At 42.1% G+C, this 14,996-nt stretch overlaps 1 protein-coding gene across 2 annotated transcripts in view; it reads right to left on the bottom strand.

Annotated features, from left to right (window-relative positions):
* Window positions 1-14,996, bottom strand: part of LOC132575862 (latent-transforming growth factor beta-binding protein 1-like) — a 368,464-nt gene that overhangs the window by 138,452 nt on the left and 215,016 nt on the right. For both annotated transcript variants that reach the window (XM_060244552.1, XM_060244558.1), the window contains exons 14-15: window positions 9,932-10,054; window positions 274-399 (exon numbers count right to left, since the gene is read on the bottom strand). In XM_060244552.1, coding sequence (XP_060100535.1) covers window positions 274-399; window positions 9,932-10,054 — 249 coding nt within the window. The remainder of the gene's footprint in view (window positions 1-273; window positions 400-9,931; window positions 10,055-14,996) is intronic.

The following is a 14,996-nucleotide window of genomic DNA, read 5'->3' as shown; positions in this document are numbered from 1 at the left end:
GTGGGGGGGGCTTCTGGAGTTCTGGCCCTGCTGGTGGACTTCCTGATGGCACGTGGTTTTTTGCCACTGTGTGACACAGGGTGTTGGACTGGATGGGCCTCATCCAACATGGCTTCTCTTATGTTCTTATGACTCACAGGTAGTAGAAGCTATGTATGTATTTATACATATGTACAATTATACTATTTAATATTTAAATGTAAAAAATATTTTTTAAAAATAGTATTTGAATTATCATGGGAAACCTGTTCACAGTGGAAGATATACTTATACCTTCACAATAGTCTTTTGTGGTTGACAATTGGTACCCTTGACCACAAAGACATCTGTAGGATCCAGCTATGTTTCTGCATTGTCCATCTGCACAGAGCTGCCGCTGCAGTAGACATTCATCCACATCTGTAAATAAGAAAGTTTTACTCTTGAAAAATCAAAGAAATCAACCATATAAAACATGTATTTACTTTTTAAAAATTAGCCTATGACAACAACTGAATTTCAGAAGGAAAGCATCTTTTAAGATTTATTAGAAAACACACAAATATACATTCCTACAGGATGTTGCTACTGATTCAGTAAACAGAGCATTCTGGTATAAGTCTGTAGTGAATCGTTCATGAAATGGAAGGAACAAATTCAGTTTCTGAAGTGGCCAGCTCAGTGAAGCATCTAAAGGATGCTTCTTCTTCAAAAACTTCAGTTTCTGAAATGGTCACCTTCTTCTAAAGGATGAATCAGAACACTGGACTTTCTTTGGGTCCCAAATACATTATGTAAGTACATGCCAGGAGTGGGAAACAAAGGCAGGAGTCAAGATTAAAAGTTTGGAACAGGTGAGAGAAGTTGAGAGAACATTCCCTCTTTTTGTTACACACCTAAGGGGTAAATGTTGCTACTGAATGACCTGGTCTACATTCATAGTGAAAAATCCATGACAAGGAAGAGACATCATTGTTACCCAAAGTGCCATCTCTAACTCAGCTAGAAACCTGTCTGGATGCACTCTCCAAAACTGTACGAGATGCTATAGGTATATCTTTTTGCCTACCTACTATTCTAAGGAAATCAGGATCCATAAATGGAAACATTTCTGTAAGTACTAAGTAGCTTCTGAAGTGGACACATGGAGCTCCTAAGGAGCAGTCAGGATTTTATGGAATTTGCTTTAGAAAGCAAAGTAGGCAATGCCTAGGCCTCCTTTCTTTTCCATTATAACTTTGGTTCCAAGACTCTGCCAGTGTCACCTAAATGAAGCCCAGCAGGGAAATAAAAGGTATGCAGGTCAGTGGCTAGTGTTGCACTCCTACCCCTACACAGAGTGCATGGCTCTGCCAATCCTCTTGCAGAGGTGCACTTGATGATTTCTGCTCCTGGGCATCCTAATGGCTATCCCAAATGGCAGAGTTTTGTTCTGCTGCTTGGCAGCTTGGCTGAGATGGACAAGAAGGATGTCCATGCCTTTGCCTTTCCCTCATGTCCCACTTAAAGAGAGGAGAGACTTGCATAGGTTTTCATGGGCATTCTGCCCTGCAAATTGCCCTGACTGGCCGTTACCAGAGATTGGGGTCCCCAACCTTTCTAGTCTGTGAGCACCTTTGGAATTCTGATGCAGGGTGGTAGGTGCAACCACAAAATTGCTACCACAGGAGGTGGAACCAACTACCAGTTGGCTGCAATGAGAAGCAGAGCCAACTACAAAAAGGCTGCCATGGGAGAAGTAGCCAACAACAAAATGTCAGGAAGTGAGGTTATGCACAACAAGCATAGCAGAACAGCTAAATTCAAGTCCAGAAACATCTTAGAGACCAAAAGATTTAGGGTGTATAAGCTTTTGAGAGTTAAAGCTCCCTTCAACAAATAGGATAGCAGGCATTCAACATTTCAGGCAGAAGCTCTGTTTAATAGAATGCCTTTAAAAATTAACATTGTTTTGAAGCGTTTTTGCAGATTCACAAAGCATACATATTGAGCTAGCTAATAAACCCTTATATGGTAGTAACAGTCTTCATTTTGCAGCCATCTAATGTACTTATACAAAAGGGAAAACATGCTTCTTCTTGCTTATCTCTTAACATGAGCCCAGCCTTTTTAAACCTGCATTATTACTTGTAACAATGATAGGTGGTGCTGAAGGGCTAGTGAGAGCTCCTCATACACCTGTACAGTAAGAAATTAGACTACAAAATTACAAAGTCTTTTCAAGATGGTGCATGACTCCTCAAAAACTCTATCACTGTAAGTCAGTAAAATCACTGAATTGCAGGAAGCAATGTGGGGCACCTGGTTCATTTTTGCACTGCTGGTGGCAATGCCCAACTATAAAGTGCTTCTGGAAAAAGGTTCTGTCAATCATTAACTGTATAGCTGGAGCTACTATTCATAATTCTCCAGAGTCCATACTCTTAAATGTTTGGGGAAATACAGAAGATACTAAATTGCGGCAACATTTAGTGGCTTCATTAATACTTGCTGCAAAAATTGGAATAGCTCAATACTGGAAGAAAAAGGTCTGCTCCAATAGTTAGAAAATGGTTTATAAAAGTATGGGATATCCTTGTTTCAGATTAATTGGCATCACAAATACTTACATCTGATATCCCACTGTATAAGTCAATTTTTGAAGAGAAATTGTTTCCCTTTTTTCAGTATGTAACTTGTAAGTCATATTGTAAATTACCAAGGAGATACTTGAATTCTATTTGTTATTGATTGTCTGATGATTTATCTGTATGGCTAAACTATGTATGTATTATTTTGCAGTCTTGCTCAATTTTGTTTTAGTTTTGTTTTGTAATCTGAGGTGTATTTTTAAAAATTTATTTTATTTTTTGTATTACTTTTGAGATTTTAATAAACTATTTAAAACAAAAAAAAACACACCTCCAACCAGATTTTGAAAGGAACATAAATGATTTTTGAGAAGCGACCAAAAGTGGATGTAGTGATGTTATTATTGACTTCAACTTGAATTATTAAAATTGGGGAGACCTAATGACTTCAGTTGAAGTACCAGCTTGGTGCATTTCAGCCATACAGCCCAATTGCGTTTAGCCCAATGATGTCAAGTCTTGCTATTCTTTTAGAATATCACCCCGTTATTTGCACATGTTAAGTACTTTAAATAAGGCCACTGTTTGTATTATACTATGTATATCAAAAACTCAAAAAGTTCTACATGGCTCCACCCACTCTCTAAAAACTCTTGGAGGATGCCAGGAAAGGTGCTGGCAGCTGCCAAGGGAGCTCCTTTCTTATGCATTCTCCTGAAGACTTCGGCACATCATGAAGTGTAACGGAACAGCAAAGGCTCACATGCTCAAGCAAATCTCAATTCCCTTTTACATCGGCCTTATGTTTCTTTTTTAAGAATACATTTACTTGTTGCTGAAACTCAAGGTGGACTTCACCATTTTAAAAAATAGCAATGATGGAACATGGCTCAGGGACGGGGGAGGGACTGTGGCTCAGTGGTAGAGCATCTGCTTGGGAAGCAGAAGGTCCCAGGTTCAATCCCTGGCATCCCCCAAAAAGGGTCCAGGCAAATAGGTGTGAAAAACCTCAGCTTGAGACCCTGGAGAGCTGCTGCCAGTCTGAGAAGACAATACTGACTTTGATGGACCAAAGGTCTGATTCAGTATAAGGCAGCTTCATATGTTCATGACAGTATGATACAGACAAAAACAGGTTGCTTACCTGTAACTGATGATCTTCAAGTGGTCATCTGTGCAGTCACACACATGGGTTTTCCACCTGGAACGAACTCGACCTCGGAGAATTTAAAGCTAGCCTAGGCGTTTATTTTGTCATGCATTCCCTCTCGTCCTGGGGAGCAGGCATCCACTGCGCATGCCTGGAGTGAGGGGGAGGCGCTCCACCCACCCAGTTTCTTCTAGCCGCTGTATAGAGAAAGTTATTAATAAGGTAGAGTATAAACCAGCAGCGGGGAAGGTTGGGCAGGCGTGTGTGACTGCACAGATGACCACTCGAAGATCATCAGTTACAGGTTAGCAACCTGTTTATCTTTATCGTGGTCTCTATGCAGTCCCACACATGGGTGACTGGTAAGCTGAAGTGCACAGAGGCGGGTGCTGGTTCTGAAAAGGAACAACATGAGTTAAGCATGTATATAGGTACAAAAGTATTGTACTTACAGAAGAAGAGACTGTAGGCTTCAATCAAAGACAGAGCGAAGTACAGCTTGTCCAAAGGACACGTCTTGCTGGGCACGAAAGTCTAAGGCGTAGTGCATGGCGAATGTTGATGTAGAAGACCAGACCGCAGAGGCACAGATGTCTTCCATTGGTATGCCCTTACAGAAGGCTGAGGACGTGGAAAGAGCTCAAGTGGAATGAGCTCGCAAATGTTCGGGTACGGGCTGTTTAGCTAGTTGGTAGCATAAAGCAATAGCAGCCACAATCCACTTCGAGAATCTCTAGGTAGAGATTTTGTGTCCTTGTTTAGGGGTTCCATAGGCTATAAGAAGTCTAGAATCCTTACAAGGGCCCGACGTACGTCAAGATTGTGTAAAGTTCGTTGGCCTGCATCACTAGGTTTCTGAAAAAAGGAGGGTGGAGTGGTTGACTTTCCCAGATGGTAAGGTGAAACGACCTTTGGTAGGAAAGTAGCGTCAGGACGTAGAACCACTCTGTCATGGTGGAAGACAGTATAAAGTGGGTCTGTCCGAAAAGCACAAACATCGCTAACTCTTCTGCCAGATGTAAGTGCCGCTAGTAGTGCTGTCTTCCATGATAAGAGGTGCAATGGAATGGATGCCATTGGTTCAAAGGGAGGTTTCATTAGTTGGCTCAGAACAAGAGATAAACTCCACATAGGTTGTAGTTGACAAACTGGGGGTCGTAGATGCAAAATGCCCTTTAGGAAGGCTCTTGCAGCAAGATGAGAAAAAACAGTGCGTCCTCCAATATGCGGGTGAAGGGCTGAAATAGTGGAGTAAGCCAGGCCTGAGTTAGAAAGTAACAAGGTGTATGACAAGATCTAAGCTATAGAGGACGATGTAGGAAGGAAATTGTGTTGAGCAGCATACTCTGCAAAACGCTTCCATTTTTGAGAGTAAGACTTTCTAGTGGATGGTTTTCTTGCATTTAATATAATATGTCGGACTTCTGTAGGAAATTCTAGAAACTGATTCTCCAGGCAGTCAGTCGCAGACGTCCCGGATCGTGATGTAGGACCTTGCCGTCTTGTTGCGAAATGAGGTCCCGAGTTTGAAGGAAGTGATGAAATACACTGTTGGAGAGAAGGAGGAGTGTGGTGAACCATGGTTGGCGGGGCCACCAGGGTGTGACTAGGATACAATTGGTCCGGTCCGATTTGATTTTTTGAAGTGTTCTCGTTATCAGTGGAATGGGTGGAAAGAGATAGTGTAGTGGTCCCTCCCACTGATGGAGGAAAGCATCTCCTGCAGAATGAGTTGATGGAGGGCCCTGGGTATAGAAGTGTGGGTATTGGGCATTGTCCGGGGAGGCAAACACATCTATGACCGGAATTCCGAACATTTTGAAAACTGGTTGGAGGTAGCATTGTTTGAGGGTCCATTCGTGGTCATTCATGAGTTGGCGACTTAGTGTATCTGCTTGGGTATTTTGAATTCCCGGCAAATGGACAGCTGTTAGATATATGTTGTGAGCAATGCTCCAATGCCAGAGGTCTAAAGCTCATTCGCATAGACGGACAGATGCAGTGCTCCCCTGCCGGTTGATATAAAACACAGTTGCGACGTTGTCTGAGGTGACCTGGACGTGTAGACCGTGAAGAGATGGTAGGAATGACTTAAGTGCTCTGTGGACTGCCAACAGCTCCAGGCAGTTGATATGGAGGGATTTTTCGTAGGCTGTCCACTGCCCTTGAACCATCAGTGTGCCGAAGTGGGCTCCCCAACCCCACCTTGAGGCATCTGTTGTGACAATGGCTGACAGAGGTGATCTTATGAATGGCATCCCCGCCAAAAGGTGATGTCCTATTGTCCACCATTCCAGTGCTGGAAGAGGACAGAAGTCGTGGCCGCCATAAGACCCAGCTTGCACTGAAAGATGAGAGCTGTCTGGGTAGGATGAGATATGATGATAGTGGCCAGAGACTGGATATTGTGAACCCTGTCTGCAGGAAGGTAGGCCTTGTGGGATACCATTGATAGGCGTGCGCCTATGAATTGGATGTCTTGTGTTGGGACAAGGTTGGACTTTTGAAGGTTGACTTGAAGGCCCAGTGAGGATAGAAGTGCTAGAGTAGTGGAAATGCCCTGTTGAAGTTGCTCTTGGGATTGAGCCACAATGAGCCAATCATCTATGTAGGGATATATGGAGATTTTTCATTGGCAAAGTGACGCCGTCGCCACCACCATACACTTCGTGAAGACTCTTGGCGCTGTCGATAGGCCAAAGGGGAGGGCGCGGAACTGATAATGTTGGTTCCCGACAGCGAACCTCAGCAATCTTCTGTGGCAATCGTTGATGGTAAGGTGGAAATAGGCATCTTGAGTGCCATCCAAGCATCTTTGGGAATCAATGGGAGAACAGACTGCAGGGTGATCATGAAAGAATTTTTATACCGGATATGGTGGTTGAGTTTGCAGAGGTCCAGTATTGGACGCTGTCCTCCATCTTTCTTTGGAACCAGGAAGTATCGGGAATAGAACCCTGTGCGATGGAATTGTGGTGGGACTGGTTCTATGGCTGCCTTGGCCAGCAAGGCAACGATCTCTTCCTGGAGAGGTAGAGAAGGAGGGGTACGTATAAAGCGATGGTGCCTCGGGGGTAAATCGAACTCTGTGGTGTAACTCCTGTGGATGATTGCCAGGACCCATGAATCCGATGTTATGGATTCCCACATGGGGTAAAAGGAAGCAGTCTTGTTGTATGGAGACGGTGTGGTAGAGATGGAGGTGGTACCAGAAAGTCAAAGAGACTGTTTTGGAGCAGGAGTCATCTTCTTAGTAGGCTGTGATCAAGATTGCTGATGGAATGGTTGCTTAGCTGGTGGAGCTTTGTGTTTCCAGTAGTCAACTTGTCTGGGTGAACAGGGGCGTTTGTAGAAGGATGGTTTCCAGCCTCTTTGTCTGTTGGTTTGAGGCTGTTGCTGACTGATCCCTAATATCTTGGCTCTCTTCCTGCTGTCATCAACTGTAGTTAGAATGTCGTCAGTAGTCGCATTTAAAAGACCTTGACCATCAAAGGGGAGGTCTTCAATTTTGAATTTAATGTCAGGCTGTAGTGACGAAGAGCGGAGCCAGGCGTGCCGACGTAAGACAATGGAGGTGGCCATGGTTCTAGAAGAACAAGCAACAGCATGGCGGACTGAGTTAATCTGTTGTTTGCTTACTCAGGAGAGCTCTTGCAATATTTGTGATGCTTGCTTCTTTGCAGGGTCAGGTAAAGACGGAACCAGTGTATTGAGTTGAGATGTTAAATTAAAGGTATACGCCGAAAAGTAAGCCAAATAATTATGGATCTTGGAAGTGGCAGTCGAGACGAAGTAACGTTTTCTTCCCAAGGTGCCCAACTTCTTTCCCTCTTTCTCAGGTGGGACAGGATGACGTGTTTGTTTTGACTTTGAAGAGGAATGCACAATCATAGAATTGGGTGCAGGGTGATTAAATAAAATTTTTGAATCCGGTGCATGTATCTTATATAAGGATTCAATCCTCTTAGACGGAGGTGGTACCGATGCAGGCTTGTCCCAAGCCTCCTTTAGTCCTTCCAAGTGAACGGGTAGCATTGGTAGAAAGGACCCTGCAGGTAAGTCCGCATGGACCAGGCCATGGACCACATCTGATACTCTCGGTAAGTCTGTGGTAAGTTTTATATTGAGGGCATTTGCCATGTTTGTAAGCAGGTCCAAGTATGCTTTGGATCCCTCAGATGGAGAGAGGTCAGCTGGCTTGGTAATGTCCAACGTAGGTGATGTTGGTGACGAGACTGACTGTGAGGACTCCGAGTGCTCGGCTTCGGAATCTTCTGGAGCATCCATGGGAGTCGTAGGTCGGTCATTTGTAGGTGTAGACAATGGTAAGGCCTTACTTGTGAGGGTAGGTTGGTCAGGTTGTAGTGTTTGCTGCTTCGATGGAGCCGAACAAGCAGATGTTGAAGGAGCCAGTGATGTTTGCTTCGGTTCCTGGCTGAAATGTTGGGGTCGATAGTAAGACTCCTCATGGTACTGATTACGGTGTGCATCTTCATGGTATCGAGGTTCAATGTGCCTGTACTGATGAGTTTCCTCACGGTACTGAGGTTGGTGGAATTCCTCAAGGTACCAAGGTCGATGTTCCACAGATGGTGATCTAGAGAGTCTGTAATATCGATGACGTCAATATGGAGATGGAGATCTGGATCTGGACAGGCTATAATAATAATAGCAATCCCTATGCCAACTTGGAGACAGTTCAAGGTATCGACGAGCTGGGGACTCCCGATGGAGTGAGGAGACAGCAGAATCTTTGAATGTACTTGGTGCTGATATCTCACGGAATGAATGCATCCCAAGGAGGTTGGCTTGTTGAGCTTGGGGGCGAGGTGATGGTTCCATAGACTCCGTGGCCATGATGTCTTCGGGCAAGGACTCGTGGATAGACGGTGATCGGGACCAAATACAGATGACCTCGTCGGTAATAACATCAGTAGGGATCGAGAGTTCGGGTGGAATGGTCGGTGCTGTGGATATCGATACCGAAGTGGAGGTCGTCGGATGCAAGGTCATAGTATCCAATGGTCTCGGGTCCAAGTGACTCTTTGAAGTCAACTTCGATGTAGATTTCGACTCCGAATGTCGTTTCGACGAAGATTCCAAGCGGTGTTTTTTCTTGGAGTCGTCCGACTTCTTTGTGTGTTTCCTGGACTTAGGCTTACTGGGAGCCAATGCCACAGAAGCTGCCGGTTTGACCATGTCCCTTTGCAGAGTCAGGAAAGGTGGTGAGTTTTGGGACCCAGAAGCATGGGACATCACAGGCCACAAAGAAGACTCTAAGAGATGGCTCTTCAGTCTAGCAGCACGATTTTTTCTGGCCTGCTTTCCAAATTGGCTACAATGAGTACAAGTGTCGGTCCTGTGGGCCTCCCCCAAACAAAATAAGCACAGAGATTGTCCGTCTGTTGAGGGGATTTTGGTCCCACACCGAGTACACTTTTTGAAAGTCATTTTAGGATCCTTCCCTTCCATACGCCTGGGGGGGGGGGAGGAGACAGAACGATAGTCAAAGAAGATAAAGTTTTTCTTCTTCTTTTTTTACGATACCAGTGGAAGCTGAAAAAGAAGAAGACGTCGAAGAAGCAGGTATTTGGAGAAGAAAGCAAATAAGGCTAGATGAAGTTGAGGAGACGCAACGAGGTGAGACTATTCCGAGCAGCAGTTAGAAAGAAACTGGGTGGGTGGAGCGCCTCCCCCTCGCTCCAGGCATGCGCAGTGGATGCCTGCTCCCCAGGACGAGAGGGAATGCGTGCCAAAATAAATGCCTAGGCTAGCTTTAAATTCTCCGAGGTTGGGTTCGTTCCAGGTGGAAAACCCATTAGTGGGACTGCACAGAGACTACGATGAAGATCAAACAGTAACTCTAATTAAAGAATTAGAAAACAAGGTAATAAAATACTACAATACTATGCATACTAAACAATGCAACTATGCCAATTTTTACAGACATTACAACTTCACCCCTATTATTTTTTAAGAATGCCACTCTGAAGAATTCCATTTCTAAAAATGCCCCCCAAACAACACCATATTACAAGTGGTTTAGGTAATTTCTATAATGCCACCAAGTAACAGTGTAAGCCTAACTCAGTTACACTGAAGTCAATGGATTCAATTGCTAGTGAGGAACACAGTTGCCATACTTTGAATGTCCATATTTAGTAGACTGGATTATTTTTTAACTTCTTGGTAAACAGATATATTATTTAGGAAACAGTCATCACATTCCTACCTTCACATTGATCTCCTGCTTGGGACAGTTGATAACCTTGGCTGCAAAGGCATCTGAAAGAACCTTCAAGGTTTTCACACTGCCCATTTGTGCAGAGACTGCTGTACTGACATTCATTTATATCTGTCAATATAAAGAATATACATTAAAGCTGATGTAGGCTTATGTATAACAATGCTCAAAGCTTTTATTAACTTTTTAAAGCACAGTCCTTGAGGAGAGTCACACACCTTTACACCACCTATCTATATTGTGCTCCTGAACTACCATATCTGGTCCTTTGGGGAATGATATTGTAGTCCAAAGGGCAGCCAAAAGGGAGAAGGGGGAAAGAATAATGAACAAAATACACAAAGAACCAGAATTGGAGTAGATTAGGCCACAGCTTTATTGATTACGACAGATGGAACACTAGCGCAGCATGAGGCATGGATCCAAACATTGAGTGACCTACTTGTCAGCTGATGAATCCTTCCCCAGCCCACCTGCTGGGGGAACCTGGAGTGCAAAGCACATGGTCCCACAAAGGCACAAGCCTATGGTTGGAATCCTGTAAGTGAAGCCTGGCAACTGCCCCTGAGCTGGGCTTGCAACTATATGGTTCAATCCCCAAGACCCCTTAAGGGGGTCCCCGGGGATGCAGGCACAGCCTCTTTCCAGATGGATCTGGCTCAGTGCCTGAAACTGCCATCAAGCTGTGGCAAGCCCAAATAACAATCAAAACAACTGCAAAATAACAAAATAAAGTGAGGGAAGGAGGGGTACCCGAAAGAGCCTGCATTGGCAGCATGTGCCAGGCACAGCTCCTCATACTGCAGTGACCACACAGTTTCCTTTTACAAATTGGCATCTGGTCCTGGGGCTACATACATTACAGATACCCAGCATACATTATAGATTAATTTGAAGTATAGAAAGATTACAAATGTTTTCCTAATGTATAAAATTGGAAACTGTGTGCGTCTAAAGCTCCCATTTAAAATAATGAATGTAAAAATGTAAACAGCTACAAATGCTAATAGGTTATTTAATTTATATGATTTGAGGGTCTTTCTTGGAATATTACTTGTTTATTTGTTTTTACAAGTACTGATGCTGATGGAAGAAAGTACAGAGAATAAAAGAATATTCTGTTAAATTTACACCTAAACCTTTTCCACACCTCAGTACAGCTGCTCTTTTCCAGCAAGTTGAATCCCCAGCTGATGCTCCAACTTTGCAACATCCCTTCCTCAAAAGGGCACTTATTTCAGGGGAATATTTTACTGAATTCGGATTCAACCCTCCCCATATATTCTGCATTTCCTTTGAAAAGCGATTGTGTGGCCAGTGTATGTTCTCTTTGATTTAAAATATATGAGCGTATCAAGGAAATATATATTAAACACCTAATTGATAGCCCACTGGGCAAAAATAGAAGGGAATATCTTTTAATAATGTTAGCAATAGGAACAGGGAAATTAAAATTGCAAAATATGACTGGATGGCTATTAATAGGAGGAAAATCTAGCTAACCCTAGATAAGTAGTATCCTATAATAATATATGGTATTTGAATTCTATATATTTTATATTATATACACTAAAAAGAGCTGTAATTTTTACTGATTGTTTAGATATATTTTAAAGCATATACTGAGGTTGGCTGATTGAATAACTATGTCTTTTTTAGGATAGATTTATCTACTAAATTTTTAAATGTACATAAATATGTAGATAGCTTAATGTTTGTCTTTTATACTGTTTGTGTGCCTGGCTGTTGTTCAATTTTTGTAATTCTGAATTGTTACTTAAAAAATGATGGCCTTTGGCTAATAAACTTGACAACAAAGGGTTGTATGACTGTATCATCATGTACTTCATCAGTGATGGAACCAACTTTTTCTTCTGCATGTGCAGTAGTGTTATAACATCATGACATTGTAAAAGAGGCTGGATATATCATGGGGGACAGCATGGTTGCTGCCAGGCCCATAGCTATGAGAGGGCTTTCACCAGGCAATGCACCCTCTCCAATTTGTCCAGTCTGGCCAGAAGATTGATTGTGCCCTGTCTGCTCTGGTAGGACAGATAGAGAGACTGAAGGGAAAAACCTTTTTGTAGGTTAAAGCTGTTTTAATTTCCCTGCTAGCTGACAGCTTATAGCTGAAGGTGTGAAAACCGACAATTTCATTGCCTGGCTGAGGATTTCTAAAGGATTAGCCCTGACCTGGAAAAACATGGCTGCTTGGTCAAAACAAAACAAGAGCAGCTTCTCCATTCCTCTGCACAGTCCAATCCACTTAGCAGGTTTCCTCAGAAGTAAGCTTCACTGTGCTAAACTGCTCCATGCCAGCCTCCCCAAGAAAAAAATTCCTGGCTACAGGGCTGGTTGCCATTTCAAAGGTCCCCCGCTCCTCATCGTCAAACTGGAAGCACCAGTTCAAAACAATATTAAATAATTATGATGCACACTAAATGCGTTGTTATGTACTTTGTTAGCAATGGAACCTCCCTTTTTGTGCATATGCAGTAATTATAACATTGCAAAAAGGATGGATGTATTGTGGGGAGCACCATGGTCGCTGCTATTTAAAAGGTCTCCCACTCCTCCTTAGTCGCCAACTAGAAAATGGCCAACAAAGATTCCCACAAAATCCTAACAAAAATAGCATTCCATTCAAGATCGTTGAACTAGACACACCAGTTCATAACAGTGTTATTCAACTATTATGAAGCATGTTGAGTTTCCATGATTATCAAATCAATTATATAATTCCATTAAAAGACCGAATGGTCATTGAAAACACACTTGGAGGTATAGGGGAAGAAAGGGGGAGGGGAGAAACAATACAAGTATGAGGTGACAAAATGTATCCCCCAAAAGGAAAACAACTTAGTGGATAGGTAATTGTAGAGAGAAGGCTATATGAAACCTTGCTGCCCGTTTTGACCCAATGTTATAATGTTACTATATTATAATGAAAATTTTAATCATAATGCAATCAACATTACACTTAAAATATTAGTGGATAGCTCAGGGGACAACATGGGTGGGGGGAAGGGCAGTATGAACACATGACACTGGTAACACAAAAGGGCGGCAGGGAACACAATTCTAAATCAGGAATTCCTCACTGAAAAACTGTAAGGTCAGATCCTAAGAGGAAAAAAAATCATGGGAAAAGTGGATTCAGAAAATGTGAGGTAATGGGGCACTAAATTGAGATCTATTCCTGGGAGGCAAAAAGTTGAGCAGAAAGTTTTACAAACTTCAGTTATTTAAGAATGCTGATGTGGAGGTTTGTTTGTTTATTTAAACTATTTATATTCCACCCTATCCCAGAAAGGGCTCAGGGCAGATAACAACATTATAAAAACAGTATAAATAACAATTAAAACATATATCAATAAAACAATGCAATTTAATCATAAACAGTTATAGGTTTGCAGTATAACTGTTTATGATTTAATTATAAACAGTTATAAGTTTGCACTTGTGTGGAAATTGTTTTTGTGTTTGCCTCTATGGCATTGTCTAAAGTGATGCCTGATGCCTCCTCTTTAGCTAGGATCCCATACTGGCAAGCTTTCCCACATGTTTTCCCTCTTCAGTTTATTCCCTGGTTTTCGCCCTTTTTTTCCCTTTCTTTTCCCCTTCTTTTTTGTTTTTACCTTTTTTTCTGGCTTTTTAAATTGGCTTTTTCTGGTTTTCCAGGAAGCGCATTTTGAGTTGGCTTTCTCTTACTGCGCAATGTTTCTATGAATTTTCTTTGTCCCACCCACCTCCAGCCCACTTTCGATGACTGGACTTTGTCCACTCCCTTTCCCCATCCCAGGCAGTTGTTTCATTTTGTTTAAAAGGCCCTAAAGTATCATTATAAAACTGAATCCCCAGATTTCATTTTTTTTTTAAAAAAAGTAAGTCTCTCCTTGATGGATATAAGGAAAAAAAGCAAATCTCCACAAGGGAAGAGATCAGAGACTTTAAAAAAAATGAAAGCTGGGAATTCAGGAAACCTGCATAAACTATCATCACAGCACTACAGCATTACATTGTTTTTAGGGCAGTTTTTTTTTTTTAAATAAGAGTGGTACTGTGACTCCACCAATAATCACACCAATGAGGACAGCACCCTCCCTTGAATATCCTCACCCATGTGCTGAAGAAAATAAACTTACTCCATAACTGTAAAAATGCACAGAGACAGCAGACATGTGGAAGAACCCTGCCCAAACTGATTTCAGAAAATCAGGAGTAACTCGATCATGTGGAAAAGATCCCACACAGAAAACAGCACTTTCTTTTAGGAAACTGGTGTGGTGAAAGTACCATATGACCCCATTTCAAGTAACCTCTGCATAAGACAATGTGCAGTCCAGCCCAAACAAGACTAGAGGTCGGACAAAGAAATTTCCAGCTTTTGAAAATTTAGCTTTAAAGGTTTTATCATATACTGTCCCACTATGCATTTAAGTTTCCTCTGCTAAAAGAAGTTTCTCATAGGAATGAAAATGAAAGGTTCTGTAAAGGAGGAAAATATGCAGATAGGTGGGTAAACTGACAGATAATGGAACTTTTTCTGATTAAAGTCACAAGAAAGAGCAAGCTGCTCAGGATTCGTCAACCAGCACTTACACAACAGCTTTTTGTATCAAGACAAGTATATCAGCTCTGTCTGTCATTTTTAAATATCCCTTTTGCCTTGAACACTGAAAGCAGACAGCATAGGGTACAATGCCAAGAGCCAGAGCCAATGTAAGCAATGACAAAAAAAAAATCCTAGCCTAGACATCTAAAAGCCTTATACAAGAATTCCAGACAACACAGGAAAATATAATTTCTTTTAGCTGAATTTTTTGCAGAAAAAGTTAACTTAAGAAATAATAATACACATTTATATATATAAAAAAGACAAGACATGAAAGCAAAGAGGAGATTTTTCTTGAAGTTATAACAGCAAAAAACAGTTTTGTTAATAATCTATATTGTGTAATGGGGGCAGACTAAAAGGACAGGACCACAAGTTTTTGGAATACACGATTATTCTTTTATTCTGATGTGCGTTTCATTGTGTATGTCTGAG

The sequence above is a fragment of the Heteronotia binoei genome, chromosome 1 (genome assembly GCF_032191835.1).
Source record: "Heteronotia binoei isolate CCM8104 ecotype False Entrance Well chromosome 1, APGP_CSIRO_Hbin_v1, whole genome shotgun sequence".
NCBI lineage: Eukaryota > Metazoa > Chordata > Lepidosauria > Squamata > Gekkonidae > Heteronotia > Heteronotia binoei.
Note: the sequence above shows the minus strand (reverse complement) of the source record. Positions and strands in the feature narration are given on the sequence as shown.